At 38.2% G+C, this 27,329-nt stretch overlaps 1 protein-coding gene across 15 annotated transcripts in view; it reads right to left on the reverse strand.

The window, feature by feature from the left end:
* INPP4A (inositol polyphosphate-4-phosphatase type I A) overlaps positions 1-27,329 on the reverse strand; it is a 107,756-nt gene that overhangs the window by 38,887 nt on the left and 41,540 nt on the right. For 10 of the 15 annotated variants that reach the window (XM_021546610.3, XM_021546609.3, XM_077781534.1 and 7 more), the window contains 10 exons: positions 23,174-23,317; positions 8,645-8,707; positions 6,118-6,336; positions 5,256-5,300; positions 3,665-3,783; positions 3,442-3,558; positions 2,348-2,427; positions 1,806-1,917; positions 842-932; positions 27-174 (listed from right to left, as the gene is read on the reverse strand). In XM_021546610.3, the coding sequence (XP_021402285.1) occupies positions 27-174; positions 842-932; positions 1,806-1,917; positions 2,348-2,427; positions 3,442-3,558; positions 3,665-3,783; positions 5,256-5,300; positions 6,118-6,223 (818 nt within the window). In that variant the 5' untranslated portion in view covers positions 6,224-6,336; positions 8,645-8,707; positions 23,174-23,317. Of the gene's footprint in view, positions 1-26; positions 175-841; positions 933-1,805; positions 1,918-2,347; positions 2,428-3,441; positions 3,559-3,664; positions 3,784-5,255; positions 5,301-6,117; positions 6,337-8,644; positions 8,708-22,182; positions 22,204-23,173; positions 23,318-27,329 lie in introns of those variants that run through there. The other 5 variants (XM_077781531.1, XM_077781533.1, XM_021546604.3 and 2 more) reach the window with 3 other exon arrangements.

Genomic DNA, 27,329 nt, shown 5'->3' on the forward strand with positions numbered 1-27,329 from the left:
CACACCTAAACCATCCCAAAACTCACCTTGCTGCATCTTCCTCTAGAAGCAGCTTCACAAATTGTCTAGGGATGTGCAGTGACAGGATGCTCTCTGCCATCTGCTCCAAGATTCTCAAGTGGTTTCCATCAGTGGTTGGGAAACGATACATTCGGCAAATGGCACCACCAAACACTAAAGAATTAAAACCATATTATTTAAGCCTAGGGTTTCACTTTAAAGTGTACAAAGTCTATTCTTTCTTAAAGTAAATGGCTTCAGTTCACTGACATTCTGAAACACCCTGCTGTAAAGATTTGGTTTAACCAGGCACCAGTCTAACTTTTGCAAGCATGGTCATTCTGCAATGGCCATTCTTCAGATTTGCAGGAAAAGCCTCCACTCCAAATGACTTACTACACTGCTAAAGAAATTAAATTAAATATGTATTCACCTTTTAATTTTTTTTTTTGTCTATGTACTGTGCATTTTCCTCTCATGCAATCATTTGCTGGAAAACTAACCCTTCTGCAAGATTCTTTTTTTAAAGCAACTTGCTTTCCTCTGTCCCTCTCTTCACCCTGCAACAATTGTTTAAGAATAGATTATGAAATAGCATGGAAAATGTCAGTCTACAGTCAATCTAATGGCAAGAGTTAGCTTCTGCTGTTTTTACAATATCGAATAGTGCATATGATAAAAAGATTTATTTTGGAATGACCCTCAAAGGACTGCTCAATCAGCAGCCTGTTCCTATTCAAATAAAACATCTGCTGAAATGCCCTGGGGCCGCATGCACACTGGGAGAGATTAGCTTTTATTGACACCTAAAGCTTACTTGTTACAGCCCAGGGCAGCTTACCAGATTTCAGCAGTGCATCCTTCCTCAATGAAGCATATTTGGATCTGATTCCTAAGGATTCTGTTAAACTTTCATCAACTGGCAACACAGTCTGAACAAAAACAAAACCAAGAAAAATCAGAAATAGTAAAGAATGAAACCTCAGTGTCCAAACAATATGCAGTGATGACCCATCAGAAAGATTTCAGATAAATATTCAACTCCATACATGCTTTAAATAAATATTTCAAATATTTTTACTGTGGATAAAAAATATTGCAGACTGGAATAATGAATCCTAAGCATTCCTATTTACTTCTACTGCACAGTGCAAAATGCCACAAAATTTTCATCCAGGCTTTCAATTACTTATGAGCTCCAGAGTCTTTATAGATACCACATGAATAGGCATGAAGAGATCTGGAGGATAAAAAGGGATTCTAATGCACACTGTGAATATAATACACATGTAAGAGTGTAATGATCACCATGATACTCAAAGCACAAGCTTCACAGAATTAAATATATGTCTAGGCTGAGAAAGTGCTGAAAACATCTGCTCTCAAACAATTCTGGGAACTCCCTAGCATCCTCATTACAGTTTTGCTTATGGTACCTTCAATCCACAATGTGAAATAAAATACCACATGTCTCTGAAACTGGTTATCCATGCACCAAGTGCACCAATGAACAGTACCAGAAGTCTCTTCCAATGAAGAATGTGAGTACTTGATACAAAAGCATAATAATTTTAAATTAAAAAATTTTCCCAATACTTTTAACCCCACATGTGAGCACCAAGAAGTCTGCAAAACTCAAAATGGCTTCACCACCATTAGGCTACTCCTTACAGTATTTTGAAAATGTAAAGCACTACTAAGCATCAAGATGGACAGGAAAGTTGATGGCAGATGTCAACCTAGCTTATTTCAATGCTGACAATAAATCTGCATTCTTCTGAATTTGGTACAATGCTCATACTCACTCTTCCATTAATTGTATCAGGCGACCTTGTCACTGGAGGCCTTTGGTCAGATTTTTCCTCCATCTGCCATCCAATAACTGTGATGTTACCAACACGGTCACTTTCAGCTGACCTGCAACAAATACTCTGCGTTGAGATTTTTTTGGAGGAGGACCTGTTCATCAACAAGGAAACACTTATAAAAGGCTATTAATCTTCAAACTTAAAGAACATTTTAAACAGGAAGCTTTTCAACTTCATTTGGAATAACTTTATAATGAGTTATTCCAACAGGAGCACATTCCCCTTATTCTGCAAAGATGTTTTATGGAATTAAAGCCAGCCTAGGCAGTAGTCCATGCTCAGCTTATACATTTGAGGGCAACCTTGCAATGAGAAGAAATGCATGTATTCACACATTTTGATAATCAGAATATACTTGATATCAAAACAAGGGAGTTTAATTAAGTCCATTTCAATTTAGTCATGACATAACAGGTTTTCACCACATCTTAAGCATGTTTTGAAGAATTAACACTTAAAAGAAGGAAAATATTACAAACCTTAGTGTTATGTGCAACCTGTGATACTTCTCCTGAAGAAGATCCTTTACAGTGAATGTCCCAGAACCCAACAAATACATCTGAAAGAAGATGAGTTCCAGAATTGTATTTACCTTTACAGTGACCAAAGGCTTTGACCAGAGCAGTGAAGTGCAAAATACAATTATTATGCATAGAAGTCTGAGAGCAAAACCATAACTAAATATGCCATATATAACTAATTAAAATATCTTAACATTTAATATATTTGATAATTTATAAAAGTTTTGCTTCTACTGGAGGATAGTATGTATTTTTATTTCTCTAGGATATACATGGAGGCACCTAAGTACATATGAGCTTAAGCCAAGCAATACAGAAACATTGAAAGCAATGACTAAACAGGGCTCTGGCTGCATCCTTGACCCAAATTTTTCTCCCTCTGAGGAATTTACTTCCTCTGGAGGTATTCATTTTTTCCCTAGAGCTTCCCCATGAAGCACTGAACAGAGAGGGACAGCTCTGCTGCCCCTGAGGAAGCCATGGAAGATCAGACACATGGGGCCTGAAACAGTATTCTGAACAGCAGTCTGAGAATAAATGGCCTGTATTGCCCACAAATCCAAGTAGCAACATGGAAGTGCTGACACTTAAAAGTTTTTTCCAGTAAAGGAACAAACCTGAACCCTGAACAAAATCTAATGTATCAAGACAGGGTGATTCCCAGAATTTAGGTGCTCTGTTCCAAAGGACAGTTTCATTCTGGCATTCTGGCATAGGCTAGAAGCCATGTTTAGGGATGTTATACCCTATTCATTACCTAGTTTGCTAAAGATGTCCACAATGTAAGAGCACAAGTGACAGGACCTTTTTTATTTAGATCCATGGTTTCCAAACTTGCTACAGACAAGCCTTGTTTGAGAAAACTGGCAACATTTCACACTCTTCCAAGCCAATCTCATTAGTTCCTCCTTTCCCTACCCATCTTGCTTTCTGTATGATCAGTGATGCTATGCCCTTGTTTTCTTTCACAGAGGTTACTAATTTTATCTCTTTGCCTCTCATTTCCTTGCTTCATACTGACTGGGCAGGCAACAAGAATAAAGAAAACTTACTGTTCCCTGAGATCTATCTTTGACGTCATACACGGAGAGTTTGATTTGTGTCATTTGATTGATAAGAGAGTCTTGGAAAAAGGCAATGCTGCTTAGAAAGATAGGATTGCTTGTTCCCTGTAATCATAAACAAAAAGCCAGAAGTTAATGTAAGGTGATATTTGTTACGGAAGAAATGATTCCTGTGTTAGCTTTGATTTTAAATCTAAACCTCAGCACTCACCTCAATAATTTCTGTCTGTGCATGCTTCGTCCAGAATGCCTGGGGAGGCGTAGTTACACTCACTGCTACAAAACTATTTGGTTTTCGATCTAGCGATGGAGTTAGCAGCTCGCTGCAAGCTTTAAGTATGCAACAGATAAATCAATTTAGATTCAGGATCTTTTTCATATTGCTGTAAGACTCTAAATTTTTATAAAACCATGTTATATACCTGACCAAGCAAACCACAAAGGGCTTAATATTCATTCTATCACCACACTATAAAAGCAGACATCGCTCACCTTTGTGCACGCAAACAGTAAACATGCAATCAGCTCAGTCTGGCTCCAAGCTCTAGAGCTGCAATTTAAACTTTTTCTCTTCTAATACATGCCTGTCCACCCCTTGGCAGGCTCATCCTAACAGCCCACATGCACGCGTTTTCCCCTGGGAATCTCACAGTCACACTCCATTAAGCCCATTATCAAATGGCATTTGCCCAGGGATAACCAAGAGAAGTGCCTGAACATTGATCAGGCAGCACTACTGAGGAAAGGAAAACCAGCTTGTAATTGTAAAATGTTAGCAATTTATTTCCTCTAAAATGTTACTGTGAATTTAACTGCTGGGAAAGGACTATGGCGAGTAGGAAAAAACTTCCAAAAATTTCAATGAGTGACTCTACACAATTACATTAAACTGCAGAGCCAAATTCTATCAATTCTATCTAGCTAGATACAAGTAGCTACAGTGTGGTCCAACTCGGCTTCAGCTACATGCAGGAAGTTAATTCTGAAATTTAGCTAAACAGCTCTGTAATTCTAGGTATTTTTAATTTATCTGAAAATAATTGAAATACCCCATTCAGCTCTGAGAATGCTTGTTAAGATTATTATTCATAACACAATTACACACAATTGAGAACATTTTCTAATTTTTCATTAGCACACTGTTAAGAGCATAACCTTCCAAATATCAGTCCACTATTAAGCCAAGAAAAAATCCTGCAGTTGAAAATGTGGAATGAATTTTCATGAAAAAAATATTTTTCACTTATTCTTCAAGTGAGGTGAGCCAATGCTTCTTGTCCAAATTCAACCATCTCACAACTCAAGTAACTTCTGGATCTCACATTATCACTAGATAGCAACGACCCCAGGAAAGAAGTTACATGTAATTTGCAATTCTTTGAAAGCGTTCTGCCCTAAAATGGTGTTTCTAGCAAATCTTCAGTTTGCTTGAAGACTTGAACTGCTGATTAATTGACAGTGAAGGCAGTTTCACTGAGTCTTCACATGAACAAAGTAAACATATAATAATAATGATGATAATAATAATAATAATAATAATAATCACATAGTAAACATCAAACATTTTGTAAGACCAATGTTTTAGTTACGGACTTCTAGAAACTTCACAAAACTAAACTGCTGGCTGCTTATCAAAAGATACTGAACAGGCAGCATGAAAACTGTACCATATCTCCATAAAAAGCAGAGCAAAGTTGCAAATCTTACTATATGATATGCACTTCAAAATCAACACTTACAAAACCCCACACATATTCAACAGCATGCATTATCAAAACTAGCATAAAAATCACTAAGCCTACCTAAACTGAACTCTAAAATAGGCTCATCTGGATCCTGAATGTTTCCTGTAAAACAGAAAAATTAACACAAGATTAGCCAATTCACATAACTGCCATGTGAATTCTTTCCTGAAGTTGCAATCGTACAAAGAAAGAAATTACATTTTATAAAAAAAATACTTTTCTTTAATTCAGTGAGTCATGACTGTTATCTAAAACACTTATCTGGTAATCCCTGGTATCTAATAATTATTTAGAAAATCTGGGATGATCTCAGTTTATAAACATATTAAAATATGTAAAACTATAGGAGATTAAATGCAATATGGGAATCGTAAATGCTTAATCTCAATAGAGAACAACAGGATTAAAGCCTGAGCCATTATTAACTCCAAATTATTAAATCTGTGGTAGTTAATAGGACAAAATTTAAAAGTACCTGTCTCTCTCACTAATGAAAGCAAGCTTCTGAGGGTTAGAATCCTAATTTAAAAAACATAAAAGATAAGGGAGACAAGCCTCAGCTCCCTGAACTCTTGAAAATTTTATACAATGTCAAACAAAGGAGTTGCCAAGACTCTTCTTAGCCCGTGACATTATTTTGTTATTTTCTCCCCATTGCTTATTTTTGAGTGACAAATATAACTACACAAAGTGCAACTTAATTTTTTTAATCCCCCTCTGATTTCAATGTTTTGTCTATTTTAAAAGCAGCAAATTCAAGATTTTTATAATTTTTTAGCATAACTCCTTTATCTCATCACCTCCAGATAACCACACAGATCTAAATCTTCCAGCAATTACAAGAAAAAAACCAACATTAGTACAGGGCAGATTCTGGAAGGAGCAGCTACAGAGCAGTAGCTGACAGGAAGGTACAAACCTGTTAGAGAAAGGCCAACCATGTCAGAGGTGACGTCAATGGTGGAGGCCCTCTGCACAGTGCGGGATTTGGCACCATGGCGGGGGCTGTGTTCTCTTGCTGTCATTTTCTCATGAAGAGCCCTTCTTTTCTTGCTGCTTGGCTTTACTGATGGTTGTCTCACAGAGAAGCAAAGTGCAGCAGGTTGTCTCCAACTGCTATTCTTCTAACATTACCGTGCTAAACAACAGAGAAAGCAAAAACATACATCAAAATTTTAGGCCACTATAAGCTACTGTTATTTTCAACAACAGCAAACCCACTGCCATAAAATCATCTCAGGTCATTCAAATAAAATGCTCAAGGCAGATCCAATGCATAGTAATTCCATTTGCATAAACTACATCTGCAGCATTTTACAGCAAATTGTTGAAAACTGGACCGCATGCAAGAAAGCTTTTCTGTCAGCGAATGGGGCTTGAGAGAGACAAGTTAACAGACCAGCTGCTCTTCTCCTTTGTCTAAGTTATTAAACCATCCTTAATGAAGTTTCCTGGCTTCTAATCCCTGGGGAGCACGAGTAGATTTATCAGCTGGGGCCTCTGTCTGCAGAGGAAGCACTAGGGATAAGGACAAAGGGACAACAGGTTGGGGGAGCGCAGAACAAAAGGGCAGGAAACGTTGTCAGTGTCAGCACACTGTTCTAGGCTCTACCGCCATGAGAAAGGGATAATGAAAACTATAAATAAAGCCTGCTGGGCCAGAGAGAGGTTGAAATTCTGGGATGGTGGTGGAAAGAAAAAGCAAAAAGGGGTGCCTGCTGATGTGGCAGATGGCAGCATCTATTCTTTTCCTCCACTTTTCTGAACTACAGACATCCATGACAGCCCTTCCCCTCACAATGCCTATGAAGTGAAAAATTACAGTAGGAAAGAAAGCCTACAGAAAAATTGGTTATAATTTTAAATGTGAATATTCCTTCAATCAACTGTGCTAGCACTGTAGTTATGGAACTTTCATATTTATTTCACACTCTTATGACAAACTCCATTAATTTAGCAAGTGAGAAGTCAAATCTGATAAACCTAATAAAGTAACTAATACCTTCCCAGCAGTCCCTCATTCATTCTAGAAAACATTTGAACCACACAGCAAAATGGGAGAATATTTATTTTCCATTTAGGTTGATGGACCTAACAATTAACAAGATGTATTTTAATTAAAGCACCTAGCTTTCATTTTGTTCTAAAACACCACTTTAAATCTTTCAGAAGGCCTCCAAAGGAACATTCAACCTACTTAAGTCTTTGAATTTAATTAGTCAGCATATCTCTCTGGAAGATTTCAAAAGAATCTTCCTCTCTCCACAGGGAGAGAGTTAAGCCTCTTCTTAACTATCACTGCTTCACTGGACATCAAAAATTCAAATGCAAGTTAAGCATGTAAGAAAACTGAACTAACACAGCCCTGGTCATCTACATCAGCATAGAAACCACATTTTAAATGAGGAGCTCATTCTAGGAAAGAAAGAATTTGGACTTTGCCTACAAAATAAGCCAGTCTGTTACCTAGAACTAAGAATTTGATTCAATCAGGTTTATATAACATGTCAAAAGTCAATTCCAAATAGGAAAAAAAAATTGTTGAATGGAAGAAGCAGAAATTGAGATCTCTGAACATCCCATCCCCAAAGCTCTGAAATTCAGTGATAGTGTACAAAACAACACTGTGCCTATATACAAAATTTCTGACAGCCAAATATTAAAGCAGGCAGATTTTCAATGCATATTGAATAGTTGAGGTTGTATAAATTCTGGAGTTTATCTAATCCAACCCCCTTGCTCACAGGAAGCTTCTCAGGACTGTGTCCAGTTAGTTTTGAACAAGAATGTACCTCTTTAGACATCCTGGTTGTTCCAAGGTTTGATCACACACAGTAAAAAACTTTATTGTATTTATTAATGTTTAAGTAGCTAGTGAATAACCAACCTTTCTCAAATAGTACTGATTGTCCTAGTATTTATTCAAATGAAACTTCCATCAAAATTCTTTAACAGTTTCCAAGGCTTTTCATTCTCCTATATTTTTCCCTTCTTTCAGCAATAGGCTTTCCTTGGTTTGTTCTTTATATAACGTGATGTTTAACAGTCTGTAAGTCTATTAAACCTAACTGCCTGATGAAGAGACCTACAAAATGTACTTGCAGAGATTTAGACAGAATGCCATAGGCCCTCCCCCCAAAATCTACAAATAACATATTAGAGAATAACTAACATGCTCACCAAGGTACAGGTCAGACAGCAATTAGGTTCAAGAGCCCAGCTGCTTTTCAGCTAAAATCTCGGCAATACCTGACGTCCTTACAAAGGATGAATCCTTGATAAGCTAAAAGAGGTATCTCATTTGTTTTGAAGCTATTTCTATTTAAATATTAGTGCATGTAGTAATTTTCCCAGGCTCTCTAAGACCTCAACTATTCCTTTAAATTGCAATATTACTTTATCATCCAATGATACATCTTTACATTACTTACAAGGATCATACTTACAGAGGGCTCTTTTCCTTATGTGGGGAGGGATTTTGTATATCATAGTATCAGTTAAATCCACATCTAAAAAAATTAACAAAATAATAGTCATATTATTACACAGTCTTTTTATACTGCATAAATCACATCCAGTGGGCAGGTACCATTGTCAGATTAACTGTAAATGTAACTTCTGATTACCAGTGCTCACAATAAAGTTTACTGAAAACAGAAAAACTGATCTTCTACTGGACCTCGCTGAGCATTAGTGATGGCAATACCCAGTCAGAGTAGGAGCACAAAGAAATAAGCTTATGTTGAAAAGGACTGACTTCAGGGCAGTATTTGGTGAGTGGGTAGAACAGCTGTAAGAAACATACGTAAACATGTCTATCAAAAGGCTTGGTGCTCTTAGGAAAAAGGAATGTATATGATATGCCGACTAGGAGACAGCATTTGTTGCTATGCTTGCTTTTCTACAGCTAAACTTTCAAAACATTGTTTGGAAGAGTTCTAACTGTTACTGTCACAAGACAAGATCTTGTGTCAGTCCTGTGTCCTGTCTTCAAAAGATCAGGATGTAGGTCTCTTATTCCATTGGGTGAAAATACTAGGCGAGGGAGGCTTCTACAAAGAGCTGGCAATGAGTATACAGTAAAAGCAAATTATTTTTAAGCTTACCACAGGTTAAATGAAGGTTTCTACTTGAACGCTGCCATCTCATTCAAGTGCATTTACACTAAAAGGCTATGTCTTTTAAGACTTCCCATTTATCCCATATTGCAGTAAAAGAAACTGGGAATTCCAGTCACGGTTTGATTTAATCACCAGCCCTACCAATTACCCAAGAAGGCTTAAGAACTTAGTATGAGCTCTTATCACTTACAGAAAGGTATTATCTCACCTAAAGAAGGAGGTAGGTGTCTGATCTCAGCTCAGCACTCAGGTTCTCTGAGCAGTCAGTGGTGAGACACAGGCACTTCCAGAGAACAAGTCACTATTTTCCAAGGTAGGTGGGATGAGTCACCTCCTGGAGATACCTCTCTCTAATTATAAAAATTAATTAGATGATTCACTTAGTCCTGATGCAGATGGGCAAACTGGATCCCTCCTGCAGTTGTGCAAGCTCAGGCAGGGGTGAGTTCCCTTTACTCAATGCTTAGCCAAACAACAGGTGCTCTGATCCCTCTCCTGAATGACAACTTTATGATCATGTTTTTGATAATAACTAAAGGAAGTAGCATTCTTACCAAATTAAAGGTAGTATTAAGAGATCACATAGTTTCCTGAGATGGTATCTATCCTTAAATGGATAGTTTCCAATGACTGGTACCACTCAAGCAGACAGCAATGCCAAGGCTAATGTAATTCATGTTGAGGCAAGCTCTCCTGAAGATGGCATGATTTATCTACACATAGTCTTTGGCTCTGCCCTTACTAAGACAGCACACAGTGGATGTTGGCAAACTGGGCAGCTTTGCACTTCATGAAGCTTTGCTGCAAGCCCAGTTTTCAACAGAAGCATGAGAGGCTGTTGTTGATCTCCAGTATTGGTAAAGACCTCTGTTCAGAAAAGGCCTCTGAACAAGCCTTCCTTCAGTTATGTGAATATTTATTTGTTATTCAGTTATTATTATTCACTTATGCAAATGTTTATTCTGACTCACCTTGAGTCAGATCCTTCCAGCCAAACTCACAGGGGCAGCAACACAGACTATGCCTGCTGCGGATCCATAGGCTGACAACAGTTTCAGTCCATTCATTCCCTGATCTAGGCCTTGGGAAGGCAAAAGAATGCAAGTGGTACCAGCATCCAATTTGAACCTTTGCCTCCCACTGAGATTAATTCCCCACAAAGACACCATTGACTGGTACCAATCTGTCAGTTCCACAGAGAGGCTGTATCTCCCCCTTCTGAAGTCTAGGTTCCCCTCATAGCCTGGTTAATGGTTCCCTTTTCCCAGAACCTTGATTAACAAAGACAAAAATATTAAGTTTGGCCTGAAGAATCTTCTTGTCACTCTCTGAAGCTCCCCTGAGGATTCTGAGTGAGAAACTGCAGCAAGAACAGGGAAAAGTCTTCCACAAGAAAATGAAATCAACTAATGCAAGATGTAACAAATGTATTTGTGCAACGTGGAAATCCCTGAATGCAACCTTTCAGTGATATTAAGAAAAAAGGGCATTTCAGCACCAGGAAGTAGCTTGATTTCTTTTTGCTTTCCTGTCCACAGATTCCACTTAGCTGAAGATAAGTTTGTAAGTCACAAAATTTATTCTTGATCCTGTCTCCAGTAAACTTCAGTAAACTCAAATAATCTAAAACCCCAGTTTTACCTCTTTAATATATTTGAGTACTTTTAACAGGAAACTGCAATTTAGGTGACTTAGTTCTCTGTGCAAATTAAAACTGTTTGTCTATATTCACAACAGAAATACAGTCAGCATTCTTCTTAATGAGATACTGTTTTAATTTCACTTGTCATTACGATATTTTTATTCCTTTAGTGCTTCTAGGAGCACAAAAATACACACATTCAGAGGTGGAAGTGAGCATTAGTAACACACATCTGTTAGCTAAAAAGGAAAAAAGCACAGCTCTGTTTCACTTTGCAGAGCAGCTTTTATCAAGCAGAACGCAGTCCAATGCTATGGAAAATGCTACGTTTTGCTACAGGGAAGTTGGAAGTCCAACCCTCTCAGCCTCCTCTGTCACTTCACCAGCAGAAACTGAAACAGCTTACAAGTGGTCTTTGCCCAAAATTAACCTTTACCCTCTTCACAAGAAACGTGCTGGACACTTTGTGGTAAAGTTTCCTGTGCATGGGATGAGTTGTCTCCTCATGACCTGGGGTTCTCACACAACCTACACAGACATGGAGAAGCCCATGAGAACAGGGGATATATTTTCTGTTGAAGAGTCTGGACTGGAAACACTTCTCAGAGTTTGGTGGTCCTTTAAACATCCTCCCAAACACCTGCCTCTCCTAGAGCAGTCTTTCAACATAATCATGAAGCTAACAATGCAGAAACACACTGCTCTAGCTGGAAAAAATAAACTCCCTCTCTGAACTCCTCCTGCTGCAATAAACAGCAGGGAAAAAACCCAATGAAACAAAACAAACCAACCAACCAACCAATCCACAAAAAAACCCAAGCACGCCCCCAAAAACAGACACACACACAAAAAAAAAAAAAAAAAAAAAAAAAAGACAAACCCCCCCTGAACCAAACAACCCCAAAACCCAGAAAAACCAACCAAAAAAAACCCAAACAAACAAACAAACAAAAAAAAACCCACAACAAAGCAGAAACCATAAACAAAATCCAAACCCCAATGCTTTATGACCTGAAATGGAGATGAACCAGACACACATAACATTTGCTAAAGATTTCATACTGCTGTTGTTTACAGATCAATGGCATTAACATATTCTCCCTCATACAGACAATGTGAGGGAGACCACAGATAAGATAGAGGGACTAAAGCACTGAAACAAGATCTGTAATAAAAAGTTTTGGTCAAGTTTGGATTACAACAAATGGTCTAGGGAACTATCTGATCTACCTGCCTATAATATTCATACACTCATGGCATTATTCTGACTCTCTGTGATACTTACACTTACTATTTTAAATGTTTATATAAATGAAAAATACACAACAGCACCTAAAGACAAACCAGCAATGCACAAATTCTTTCTCTAACATACATGTTTAAAATAAGATATAACTAATTGACTCAGGATTTGAAACAGTGTCAAGTATTTAGAAAATTAAAAATAAATGTTAGTGTAGGAGTAATATTCCACAAAGTTTATTACTAAGATTTAGGCAGCATAGCAAAACTAGAGTCTTAAGCTACTGATGCAAATTTTCTGGTGCACATTTCTCCATCAACACTTTTGTACTCCTGAACTGTGTTTTGTTCATATATTTCTGATATTTTTTCTGTTGTTCCAGTATCTGATTTCTTTGTGCTGCTTTAATTGCTTCTTCCTGGAAAATAAAATTGTTTGCTTGCTTACACTGACCTTTCTAAATCAATGGGAGAGAGGGTTGCTGCAGGCCAAGATCCTGACTGCAGGGCTGTTCCCTGCATTTCTTTATGGAGTCATGTGAACAAGTGGTGGGATGCTGGCAGTTTGGAAGCATAAGCCTCTAACTCCTCAGAGGCCAACAACAGTCTCTGCTTCCCACCACTGTTCCCATTTGAACGCCTCGGTGGAACAGCTGTCCCAGTGAAAGGAATCCTTTCTAATGCCAGCACTACCCTGTGGGTAAACAGTAAGATCACCCTGTAACATACAATGGAGGGGGTGTGCTGCTTTGGTTTCCTGCCAGTATCTTAAAATAGTTTCCTTGACAAGTTACAGGGACCTGTCACTAGTGGTGTCCCCCAAGGTTCAATTCTGGGCCCACTACTGTCCTTCATCAAGGACTTGGATGAAGGGGCAGATGCCTCCTCAGCAAGTTCTAATGACACAAAGCTGGGAGAAGTGGCTGATAGCACAGAGTGCTGTGCAGCCCTTTGGAAAGACCTCGACAGGTTGGAGGGATGGGCACAGAAGAACCATTTGAAATGCAATGAAAGCAAACGCAGAATCCTGCCCTTCGTGAGGAACAAACCTGGGCACCAGCACAGACTGGGGACAACCTGCTGGAAAGCAGCTCTGCAGAGAAGGACCAGGGGGTCTTGGTGGACAACAAACTGTCCATGAAAAAGCAGTGTGCTTTTGGGGCCAAGAAGGTCAATGGTGTCCTGGGGACCATCAGGAAGAGCATTGGCAGCAGGTCGAGGGAGGTGATCCTGCCTCTCTGCTCAGCCCTGGTGAGGTCACATCTGGAGTGCTGTGCCCAGTTCTGGGCTCTTCAGTGCCAGAGAAGCATGGAGCTCGTGGAGCAAGCCCAGGGAGGGCAATAAACATGATTAAGTGACTGGAGCGTCTCTCTTATGAGAGAAGGCTGAGAAGGCTGGGCCTGTTCAGTCTTGACAAGAGACTGAGAGGGGACCTCATCAATGCACACAAATATCTGAAGGAAGGGTGTGAAGAGGATGGAGCCAGAGCCTTCTTGTTGGTGCCAAACAATACAAGACACAATGAGCAGAAACTGATGCTCAGGAAGGTCCACCTGAAAATGAGGAAGAACTTTACTGTGCAGGTGACTGAGCCCTGGAACAGATTGTTCACAGAGGGTGTGGAGTCTCCCTCACTGGGGATATTCAAGAACTGTCTGGACACAATTCTTTGCCAAGTGCTCTGGGATGACCCTGCTTGAGCAGGAGGTTGGACCAGATGTCCCACTGTGGTCCCTTCCAACCTGACCCACTCTGTCATACTTGTAGCAGAGCAAATGAAACCAAATCATGTAGGAATCATGATAAGAACTGATGATCATCAATCACTTTAAAACATACTGGAATTATATTTGGAATATATTGAAACTGGCTGGTATTTGGCTGTTAAATTAAAAAAGCCCAAATCAGTAGCAAAAACCTGGAATAAATAAAGAACACAAGGTACAAAGAAAATAGGTAAGTGGCTTGACTATCTGAAGTGTCATAAGAGGAAATCAGACAAAATGTCACTGACATATTTCTGTGAGTTTCATTACAAATCAGTATCTAAGATCAATAGCTTTCTATTAGAATACCATATTTCAAAAATTGTTCCCTATTTGTGAAAATTCTTGTGAGTTTCCCCAGTTTTGACTATCAGCCTTACCAAAATACTATATTCTTTGTTGAGGTGTGCTTGAGCAAAAAAGCTATTAAAGAAAATAAATGCCATGTAGTAGATATTATGATGTTATCTCTGAGACAGAAACAACAAAAAGTAAAGTTTGGTAAGAGTAACAGAAGGTATTTCAGCTGCTCTGACAGTTTTCATGTGCAAGATGAGCAAATATATGAACAGCTGAGGATAAATAAAAATATTGCAGGTACCTATTTCAAAGGTTCATGTCTCCTCATGCCAGCATACTACTGGTTAAAATGCTCCATTCAGACAGAGAAGGTAACAAGTACTTGTGTAGCTGCAGTATGTGTTGTGCAATAATTTATTCCACAATAACATTCTTTTCTTTCAGCTACTAGCAGACCAGATGTAATAAACAATTCAGTCCAAATTTCCAGGAATTCAAAGAATATTAACACTCCTATAAAGTATGATTTCTGGAGTACAGGGCTTTTAAAAACAATTTTCAAGTAGCTGTATCCACCATCTACTGGTTTATTTCAGCAGCTAGTACTGATACATCTTTAGAACTGATACAGTTTAGTGGCTTTCAAAAATTAATTTTAAAAAATAACAACTGCTGCAGAGATGATAGCAACAATCACAAAAAATTTATAAATGGTATGCAAATACAAAGGATATATATTAATGCCACCTTGCAGCACTCAGTGTTCAAAAATATAAATTTAAATGTCAGAGTTTTGTCAATTCTCCAAGCACTTACATGACTTCTAAAACTGGTATGTTACTACAGGCCAAGTTTACATGAATTTCACTTTTTTTAGAAGTAAATTTTGCATGAATACAAAAAAGCCTGAAAACGTGAGTGATGTATCCCAAATTACTTTCCTTTCTTAAGTTCATGACTAACTCACTCTCATGACTATTTGACTCCCAATTTTTGCATGTTATGGCAAGCCACAGTGACGCCGACTTTTGCTAACTTCTGTTGCCTCCCACCACACTTTATCAGAAATTCATAAGCATGCTGCCTACCTCAGCAGTCAAACCTCCAGAGCAAGGCAGCAGAAATGATTGTTTTGCCCATAGCTACCTGTCTTGATCTTCAGGCCCTGATGAGAACAGGTAGCTACATTTCAGCCACACTGCATTAACAGTCCGTCACCTCTTCAAAGCCACTTTCAGCAACAGGTTAAACTAAGCTACTGAATTGCACCACAGAGTGACCACATGTTCCTACACCCACTGTTTCTGCTGGAGAGGCAGTACCTTTTGGCCAAAGGGTGGGACCAAAAGCTGGATATAAAGACTGGGTCAGAACAAAAGCTTAATCAAGCCTGGAGTCTTCTCTGAGAGCAGGCAATACTAGAGACTGAGAAAAAACAGTAAATGAGCAGCACTGGTATTCTGTGTGGCATCTCCATGTTTGCACTCCTATATTCAGCTGAAAAGCATCCTGAGAACTTCTGAGCTGGGTATCACACCCAGACATCTGTATTTAAGGTCTTTACCAGTGCCCCTCACTGGCCCTTGCAGCTCTGTTACCCTGTAGCCCTGCAGATACTGCACTGCCATCACCATCACCCTGCTGACCTTGCAGCAGGGCTTGCAAACATTGAGCATTGAGGTTTTTCAGACTTGCTTTGTTTGAACTTCTATTGACCTGCCTGCAACTTTGTTTTAGCCTGCAATTGAACTTGGTTCAGCTGTGACAATTTTTTCCAACTGCACGGACGTCTGTGGCTGATTTGTTTTAATTTTTGTTCATATTTGCATGGTACTATTATAATTTTACAACTCAGCACATGGATTTAGTGTAGAAAAATAAAGGCCTGGCATGATAGCAGAGGCCTTCAGACTTGGAGTCATAGGATGGAGTAGAAACATGAGATGAAAAGAGGGCACAGAGCTGGCACGTGGAGGGACTGTGGCTATAGCTCACCCATGGTCACTTAAAGAACTGCAGACTTAAGGCTGGGCAAAATTAGTTCTAGAGTGATCAATTTTATGTATGGTATCACAAACAGTAAATCTGGATGTAACTCAGAGCTGCAGACCAACGAGAAAAGAGCCACATTTAAAAGCTTGTCAGCAAATATAAAAATGACCCTAAATGGATCCTAGATTGGAGAAGAAGAAACTACCAACATGAACATCATATTCCTCAGATATTCAGATCCTTCCTTATCTGAAGTCCTTTGGATGCTGACAACTGCTGAAACGCCTCCACACACCCACGACCACACTGAAGCCACCTTACAGTCCAGAGGGGGAGACAAAAGGTGAGCATTAGAGCATGACAGAGGTAGACACTTTATGTGTTCAATGAATTGAACTGCATAGTTACTTATTGAGACTTTGTCCTATACAGAAGCATTATTTATTTTCCGGTGATTATTGGATCCAGCCAATGATTCCTGGATCGGCCTGTAGTGAGTTTTAATTAAAATAACAACTACTTGTCTTTAAATATAACATGAGTTTCATCTTTGCACTTTTATAAAAAAGATTGTGATTGTAACAGCATGTATGTGGAATTTTGTGCCATTCTTCACTGTTTACATGTACCAGGAGATGCTGTGGTCCCATGCTTCATGAGCTAATTTATTCAACAGTTAAGAGCACTAATTTTACTGTTTTCAGTCTTTTCAGGTCCTGCAGATCTCCCCTCTACTCTACAGAGTTCATTTACAGAGATTTTATAGACTAAAGATGCAAGAGAGCTAGCCATAAGAGGCTAGTCAGGACAGTTTGTCATCATTTGGATAACTTCCACATTACAAGCACAATATACCTGCTTCCACTGAAAACATATGATTGTCTGCCCACAGAGATACCACTGTGAATCATGGACAACACTGTTCTACATCTTTGTCAAATAAAAGCAAATGTCACAAAATTCAACTTTTTAACTTTTAGAAGTGAAATAAGCTAGAACTGCATGACAAAACTAAATGAGACATTATTAAACTCGGTTATCAATAGCTTTCAATCTTTTCTGATTTGAAAACGCCCTGAAAATTTTCCAGTGGAAGAACAAGCTAATTTAGAGCTACTGATCGTGGGTTGTATTCCTCAGTCACTTCCCACCAATTTTATTTGCATAGTTCATGGACAATTTAAAACCATCAACCTAAACATTATAAGAACTAAACAGCTGTTTCCATCTGCTCAGAACTACACAAAATACTCACCTAACATTCTAAATTTTTCCATATTTGGTCTCAATTTAGAAGCAAATTTGTATTTGGAAAGTGTGAGCAAATGTCTTTCTTGGTATTTTCCAGTTCTGAAAAGGGAAAGGCTATTAATAACTTTCTTTATGCAATTAAAAAAGGAAAAAAAAGAAAGCAATCTTTTTTCAAGAATGCCATCTTTTTTAAACAAAGAAAATGAAAACAGAGTGTAACTGAAACTCTGCAGGTCAAACAGTTTTCGTAAAGTATATAGTTACAAACAATTAGTATATTTGCTAGTTCAAAACAAAGTGAGTTAGAAAAAAAATCAGTCTGGCATTTCCTATTTGGAAGAAGTCAGGAACCACTGGTCGAAATGATGGAGAGTAGCCTTGACCTTCTAATACTGAAGCCACAACAGTGTCAAAGCCCTGTGAAAACCCAGCTACTAAAGGATGATGCAGAAAAAGTGTTATTAGTGTGCATCCAACAAAAACATTCTGAATATCTCTGTGGCTAAATACCTTAGAAGGGATGGCTCTGGGGTTATACAGACAAGATTTTTAAGGAGCATTTTACAGACAATGAGCTACTGAATTGCATCCTTATTTTGGCTATGAAATGATCTGAGTGCTAGAGAACATCAGGTATGTAGCCTCAGTTCACAATAAAGTCTTTAAAAGTCACAAAAAATGTCCTCTATCCTTCATTTATACTCTACAAGTTATTATATCACCTAAGCCCCATTAAATGTTTAGCTAATTTAAATGATTGGTACCATAAAGTACAGTCTTGTAAATGGATGAGTGTTTTCAGAGATCCAGAGGAGATGAGAAGGTATAGAAATGTGACTGTACAGTCATGTAGAAGATGCAAAAGTTAACATATTTATTAACATTTGCATAAAAGAATATGTCATGAAACTGCAGCTATATCTGCCTTTTACATCTGCAGGTAAAATTAGATCGCCTGGGAGTGGACAACAGCAGCATCCAAATAATTAGAGTTCAAACAAACATATTCAATTTTTCTCACTAGTGACAGTCCCCAGGCCCATCCTGCACAAGTAAGAATAGAATTTGTAAACACTTATCCAAATGGATTTTTCTAATGCATTCTGTAACATTATACAAGGACTCCTTAATGTGCCAAGATCACAACTCAGAATGCAGGCCTCAACAGGGCAAAATATACTGTTAATTCCTCCTCAGTTCTAGGAAACCAGTGACTATGTGGTAATTGCCCTGTTTTCCAGGCACTTTTACAAACTAAAATCCTTTCAGATCTCATGTTCAGATTTTCCTTTTTGATCACTAATATGGAAACTGACCCCTGGACAAGAGCTATCATACTCCTTTTGTGCTAAATGACTTCAAAGCCAAGACATTTAATATGCCAGTGTCATCTCTCTAGTGATGGATGCAGCTGGACATAGAAGAGATCTTTCCTATTCTGTGAGGTTCCTATTTAGCAAGCTGATTTAGTCTAGTCTAATGAAAGATGTTTTGTAATGGATGCCAAATACTCATTGGTACTCATTGGTGCTCCTGGGGAAGGGAAAGAAGTACAGTTTTTAAACAAGACCCACAAGAGTGGCACCAGATGACTGGAGCTGTCCTGGGACAGTTACAAGCTGCTTTAAGACTTGAAGAAAAATCAAAAGACATTTTTTGTCTGCATTTGCCTCTTCCCTTCACTGCACAGCAAGATACCCAAATTCTCAATTAGAGACTGGCTGGAGTACAACCAAGTGCATTTCTCCAACTCCTAAAGTATAATAAATATCAACAAACACATAACAAAACATGACCAGCTGACACCACTCATTCCCAGAGCTCTGGGCATCTGTTTTTTCCTTTGTATCCATAATCACTGCCCCCCAGCTTGACTTTTGCTCCCAGCAGAGCTTCCTTAAAAAAACAGTCCTCAAAACCTTTTTCTTTCAATTTTTTCTCTTTCCATATCAAATACTATCTGAAAACGTTTATTTCCTAGCCTTCCTTCTCAAAGAAATAGAAGACCCTGTGTGGCAGAGTTGACTTGATAACTATTACTTAACCCATCAAAGCAAATGGGTTGACACATATAACCCATTGTTTGAGGATAAAATGCACCAACAGGCACCACACAAAACAATGCTGGTTTGTCCTACTTTGAATCCAAAATAGAAAAAGCCTTTCTTTTGCTAGTATATGTTTTTCAAAGCTGATTAATGGTGAAATATCAGGAAATTATTAACACTTTTTTTATTATTATTAAAGTAATTCAAAGAAGTGAAATGCTACATGTCAAACTATTGATACATGCCATATGTCTTAAATATTCACAAAAGACTTTTTTCAGAATTTATCTTCAACAGCCATTTAAGTACACAGCTGTGAAAAAAGAGTTCATCTGTGATAGTGCATCATTGTTGACTTTGAAAACTTTGTATTATCCCCTAACTTATTGTTAAAAATATGTAAAATGCCCTTAAACTCTAATTTCTATTTTTACCTAGTTCATGTTTCTTCAGTCTATGAACTACAAAACAATAACAAAATAGAGCAGTGATGGCTTTTTTTTTTCCAGTAACTACAGAAACATCAAAATCATTACGTTGATAAATAATTGCAATTCTATGCCAAGTTTTTTGGCCCATCAATCCCACTATCCCAAGGACAACTGGATGCTCCCAGGACAACTGGAGTTATACAACTGGAGTTTCCTCCACACCACTATTTTTCTCTACACCTCTACTTTGAATGTTTGACAGTATTTGGCAGCTGCCTGGGACAACTCCAAAAACCACCTTGTCTCAGACCACAGCAGATTTGACTGAAGGAAAGTCTTCAAAATGAACATGCACAACCACAAGTGAAAAATGCCTACACTTAGAAACACCAGACCAGTGTTCAAAAGTCACAGTAAAAACAGCTCAATGTTAATAGCTGAGCAGCACTTTTAAAACTCTTTCTTTGCTCATCTTAAAATGGAGAAAAGGCAGAAATATAATTTCAGACAACTTATTAAAAGAAATAGTTTTAAAAGAATATTTCAGATTATTTTATCTTCACATTCTAGACATTTCTGGAGTTAAAATTTAGCAGGAACTGTATCAAATATAGGGGGGTTTAAATATGAAAATTACAGAATGATCTTGAACATAAATATTCTGCAAGGTATATATTCTTGTTTCAAAACACATTTCAAGCATAAATTATCTCTATCATGTTTGACTACAAACCCCCAAAATACCTTAGCAAAATTTACAGTTTTTATAGCATATATTCTATCCTAACAGCAAACATACTATTAAAAATATCATGACAGAATATGCAAATAAGTTGGAATAACCTCCTCTCTTGTGCTGTGCACAGCTCAGCAAAGACACAGTTCACTAGTTCACGTGGTTTTGTAGTAGAAAAATATTTAGTTTTTTATTATTGTTTAAGAATGTGTGTGAACAAAGAACAAGGACAGTGTTTACTTAGATTAAACACCATGCTATGAAAAGGTTAAACGAGGAGTACAGTCTTTGGATGGGATTCACTTCACTGAACTGTACTGAAGTTAAGCAAAAGAGGCAACTAGATAGAATTGAGTAGGGAAGGATAGGAATCTTCAAAAGATCATTTTCTCTAACTTTCGAACAGCTATTTTAAGAGGCTATGAAACAAGATTAAATTTGCAGTCCAGCATCTCATGTTTAGTAATGATCTACAGCAGTAGATTGTGCTTATTTGATCCACCACCATCCTCCTCACTGCCCATTCCCACACACAAAGAATGTGGGTTTGCTGGAAATTCTTCTGTTTCTTCTTCTTCCCCAATATGAGTGTGAAATATCTTTTTCCTGAAATTTAGGGTTCCCTCAGACCTTATAATCTTTTCTTTTCCAGAAACATCTTCTGGAAGTGATGTTCTTCCAGTTTTTCTGGTCATTTTAAGTGACAGCCATACAGGCCTAAGATGCTCCAAGTGTTGTCTCTCAGGAAGAGGCTTAGACTGATTTTCAAAAAAAACCCCAGTTTACTAGCCAGAAAAACATGACTTGGAGCTAAATAAAACCTAGAATACAGAGGGGGAAAAAAAAGCCACATATACACTGGGACCGATTCTAAATCTAAGTTAGTTGACCATGACTCTAATAAAAAATAAACCTGAAAGAGCCCTGACACATATTCACACTTATCTTCTCAATCCTCCCCTCCTTGTCATCCCCCCTTTTGGGCTGTCATTCAAAGCACTCTGTTTCCAACAGAATAACCCCCTTCCAAACTACTGACAATCCAGTGCATAAACAGAGTATTTCTTCATTATGGCAACTTTCCAAGTAAGGACTATGAGATCATCATACAATTGTTTTTACCACAGAACAATAACAATGGAGTACCACTATACAATAATTATTACAAAGCAGAAGTGGGAAAAAAAGAGAAGCCATACTATTCTCTCCTGATATTTTTCTCAGCACTTAAAAACCTCAGAATCTCAGGCTGAGCCCTTATTAATGAACAAATAACTAGAAAACTAAGCATAGTGCTACCAGAAGTACATTAAAAATGTTTATTGCTGTGGTATTTTCCTCCTGCTATTTTATGAAGATTTCTGGTAAAGAGCAACCTGATCAATCTCTAAATAGCTGACAAAGCAAATTAGAGCAACTCAGGATTTGCAACAAAGCAGAAAGTGCATTACTCACCCTTGCTCAATGGATTCAACTCCTTTTCGAGCCCAGCATTGGGACAAACAGCATCCAGGGAAAGGGCAGCTCTTCACCAATGCACAGTTTTAAGTTTCAGTGTTTGTCACACTAAGGAGGTTTCTGGGGCAAGAGCTCTCACTGACTGTAAGTGCTGCACCCATCACTTGTCACTACAGGCACATCAGGGATCTACAACCAGTTTTCTCTTCAGAGCAAGCTTTTCTCTCAGTGGTCATGAGTTTGCTATGCAGCAGTCAGCTTCTAAATGTATATTTGTCACAGGCTAAACTTAATACGCCTTTGTCCAGCCCTAAAAATTCCCTGAAAGCCTGATTTATCACACAGCTTTCCATGTGCTGTGCAGGGGAACTGCAGGGCAATACAGCAGACAGTAAGCATCACACTCTGCAGGAGTAATCGAAAAGCACAAGCTGCCAAACAGCCTAAGTCCTAAGAATCCAAGCAATCACTGACCTTCATAAATCTTTAAACTTGCCCCTAACTGCACATAAAGCATTTTTCTACTGATTACTGTCATGTGTTATGCAATTATCACTATGCATTCTATGTTGGCTGAATATTTTATCCAAGTGCTAGGTGAATGTACTAACTCAATCAGTAGACCAGGTTGTCCAGAGCTCCACCCAACCTGGCTTTGAACACTCCCAGGGATGGGGCATCCACAGCTTCTTTGGGCAACCTGTTTCAATATCTCACCACTCACACTGTAAAAAATTACTTCTTCATATCTAATCTCAATCCACCCTCTTTCAGTTTTCTCTGCCTCTATCACATACTGAGGTGAAGTTTTTCAGACACTGCAAGAGGTGTTGCACACTTACGCTGTATCAGGTCCCAGCCCAGATGCACCCAGCTGAGATTCCCCCCCTCAGCTGGAAATACCTCTTTTTGACACTTGCCTGTACCCCATACATCATTTTCACGATGGTGCCAAACTGACAGACTAAACAAACTTAAACCCACTTACCCTCATATAGGCCTTTCTCCTTCAAAATCTTCCATTGCTGAACTCCCTCTTCATAGGAAAAGTTGCATTACTTCCTAAGCTGAGGCTGTAGCACCATCCAGTTTCAGGCATTCAGCACTGATGCCACAGTCAGGTGCCCAGGCTCTGTTAACAGTCAAGACAGAAAGCAGGAGTTGGGTGCCTAATTAAAAATCTGCCCCTTTCCACTGATTACATAAGAGCTCAGACTGTCATACTGCTAATTTTGATGCCAAGGTTAAACTGGGTAAGAGAATTCATGACAATGTGTGGCCTGACACGTTGCTGGGTTGAATTCCATCCCATTAGTATTATCTAGTTGTCCAATTAACTATTTAGTCACTCCATCTAAAACTGTGCACTAGAAATTAACGTCTCCCTCCAATCCACAAGTTTCAACAGCCTGCTTTCAGTACAGCATGCCAACAATATCAACTCCAGGAAAAACCAAAACCAACCAAATAAAAAAGCCTCAAGAAAACTAAACAAACCAACTCCCAGAGAATAATTTGTCATATATATCAATCTCCTTCTTTCTCTCCCATGGCAATTCTTTTGTGTGCATTTATAGGTCTTACTCCAGCTTGAACAGTATTTTTGATGCAACACCATGTTAAATGGCTCAGTAGAATCCAGAGAGACCAGATCTAACCCATTTATATTTCTAGAAAACCTAATTTCTTATTAAAAAAAGATACTAGGCCAGTTTGACATGACCTATCTTAGAAAAATAGATTGTGTTTCATCCTCCCTCCACTCAATTCCCCTATCTTTAATTATTTATTCTTTTTTAAAAAAATCTAAGCCTATTAGGGTCAAATTAACAAGTCTGAAGTTGCCTAGATCATATTTTCCATATATGTAAAATTCAACAGTATGAGTAATAAAAATCCTCTGAAAATTCTTAGCAATGGATCTATATTTCAAACACACATATAAAAAGTACGTTGAAGAAATTCCCAAATTGGAAACTCCCAATGGAACAACTTAAAAAGCCATTCTGACAGCCAGAAAGTCTGATTGATTTTAAAATATTGGAGATGAAAAAACTGGATGCTTCATCTCAGAAATCATGAGTAAAACACCCAAGACTTCCTGAAACCTCCTCAGACCACAAAAAACAGGATATAGCTAAAGCCCGTGTATAACTTTATATGTGTTGGACTCAATGATCTTGGGGGTCTTTTCCAGTCTTAATCATTCTATGGGAAATCCCAGTGCAAATCTGGAATGTTTGTGTTACAAATAATTCTGTTACACAAGCCTCTAAGAGTCACACAGTACCTTAAATTGTCATTATTCAGTATAATTTCTTATATCCACAAACTGTTGAATATGTTCATGTAGGCTTTTCAGTTACTTGGGTCACTCAAGCATGCAACATCTGGAAAAGTTTCTGTCATAAGGCATAATTATTTTCTTGATAACATTCAAAAGCTTCTTAAAAGAATAAATACACTATTCATTACAAGAAAACTGTTAATATGCAGTAAGAATTTTTTTTTGTTTTTCTTTATCTTCTTGTTTTAGCATTCTGGTATCTCTACTGGCTTGACATAAAATGCAAAAAAAAAAAAACCTCCTTAAAAGAGCAAAACATTTCCTTAATTTGCAATTTTAAACTCTTTTTCTGACCCACATTTGCAGTTCTCTGCCTTGAGCTGCAGTAATCATCTTGTTAAAAGGTAATATTTGTATATGTTGCCTCCTTCAGACAAATTTGGCCTTAATTTTAATATAGTCACTTACTGATTCATTCTTCAAGCAGCAAAAGTGTGAGCTGTGCATCTTGGTGCTTTAGAAGTAGGTTTGTAGCTGCCTGCACATGTCACACAATAGTCAAAATAGGCAAGCAGTTGAGATTTCTTTTGAATATCATGGCTAAAAATGTTCAATTGTGCTAAATTAATAGCTATGGGGCATCTAATAGGAAGGGTAGAAGTGGGAGGGCAGGAACCGATCTCTTCTCTTTGGTGACCAGTGACAGAATTCCAAGGGAATTGCATGAAGCTGTGTTGGTAAGGTTAGGTTAGATATTAGGAAAAGGGTCTTCACCCAGGTGGGTTGGGCACTGGAACAGCTCCCCAGCATGGTCACAGCACCAAGCCTGACAGAGTTCAAGAAGCATTTGGACAACACCCTCAGGCACAAGGTGGGATTCTTGGGGCTGTCCTGTGCAGGATCAAGAGCTGGACTTGATGATCCTCGTGAGTTCCCTCCAGCTCAGGAGATTCTATGATCAAATAAATTCTAGTTCAGCAAGGTGACTCAGCTTAGGGGCAGCACATGAGCAAACACATAACTAAAAGCTTCAGTTCCACTGTAGCAAGCAGAAAAATTAAGATGTCTCCTGGTGTAGATTTTAAGACTGACCTGACTTTCTGGGAGACTTCAGATCATTGACAATTTCTCCTGACTTCACCAAGGGCTGCAGATCCTCAGTGCATACAAAGGACTTTTACTGAGATGTTTGACTACAGATTAAAGATATGAATTTGAAAATTTTCCCTGCCCCCCCAAGGTTATGAAAAATCCTGCACTAAAGCTAAAAATAACTATGAGTCTATTCTGCTATTTATTCTTCAGAGAGCAGCATGCTAGCAATGCCTCAGTCTGAAGCAAACTGCAGATTTTTTGTCTTTTAATGCAGTGCTTCAAGCTATTGCAGGCCATATGTATAGAGACCATACAGAGTGTTCACAAGGGTTTGTGCTGCACAGTCCAGACGTTTCGATGTGGGGAAGTCTTTACCTGATGACCCACACAGTCACTTTCTATCTTCCCACCTAAAGGGAAAATACTTATGGAAGTAGGAAATTATCCATATGCAGAGCTTCCAAGAATGAAAGTAGCATGGTAGGCAGCAGGTTTTGAAGGTTGGTTTAGATGGTTCAGATTAAGTGTTAATTATCTTATTATGTTTTAGTGAAACAATTATTGCTGAAACCCTAATTATTATTCTGTGGTAGTTAATCTATGTATCTCTCAAGGATAACACTGAGATTATTAATAATTAGGTACTGGACATTTTGTAATTTAAACATTGTAACAGCTTTATAACTAACATGCAAACACAAGAGTAAAATTAATGTTATTGAATTGAATGCAAACTTGGACTGGATAAAGTTCCAAAGACTTTAAAGAGCTTGATGTAATAGTAGCATTTAATTCCATAAAAAGCTTGATTTTTGTGCTTGCACAGAACATAATATAGACAAAATATTTGTAAAAAGAGATAGAAGTCATAAAAAAGAAACAAAGTAATAGCCCACAGATCATTCTCATTTCCAGACACTCAAAACATTTGAAATTTTGCCTCTGCCTTCTCCCTCTGTGCCCTCTTCAGCTGTTCTCATTAGCTATGTGACATTATGTCCTCTTACCCTTCTTTCTTTCCCTCTCTCTGGATTCAGGCTATATTCAATACCATTATGCCTTCATGTAACATATTATTCAAACTCAGTTCTTCATCTCTCTCTTCACTGCTAAAAGCCATGGTTAGCTCTGTGTACTAAAGCCAGCAGTCAGAAACCCTCTAATGGAATACAGAATATTACAGAGAGGGCAAGTGCCACACATTATGCAATGACTGCATGTGTAGGTATTGCAATTCATCATGCAACACTGGCATGGGACATGAATCGATCAAGCATTAACAAGAGGATGATGAATATTATGCTCTAAGAAACAAGATCACTGCCCATTTAACACAGCCATGCAGTCACACATGGCCCACTCTGCATTTATACTTTACAAACTGGAAAGAAGGAGAAAGGAATAAACTAGCAAATGCTGATAGTTTTTGCTAAAAAGCCCCCAAAGTGTAAAAGCAGATAGTAAATTTGCAGTAAAAGCTAACAACAATAACCATAAAGCAGCTTGCTGTGCTTATATTAATGATCACCCCTCCTTGGTCAGTCACCTGTGCTGTTTTTCCACTCATCATCTACACCAGTATAGACTTCAGCAGGGCACATTTTCTAGAGACGTCACCCAGAGAACTCACTGAAGAAAAAGCTATGACTTTTACTTAAAAAGAGTGTCATAACCCGTCTTATACACAACTAAGAAGCCTTAATCAAAAAAACTATGTGGAGCTTACCTATGCAACAGAGTTTGACTTCTAATAAAGAAGACA

Source organism: Lonchura striata, chromosome 2, assembly GCF_046129695.1.
Source record: "Lonchura striata isolate bLonStr1 chromosome 2, bLonStr1.mat, whole genome shotgun sequence".
In the NCBI taxonomy this organism is placed as follows: Eukaryota; Metazoa; Chordata; class Aves; order Passeriformes; family Estrildidae; genus Lonchura; species Lonchura striata.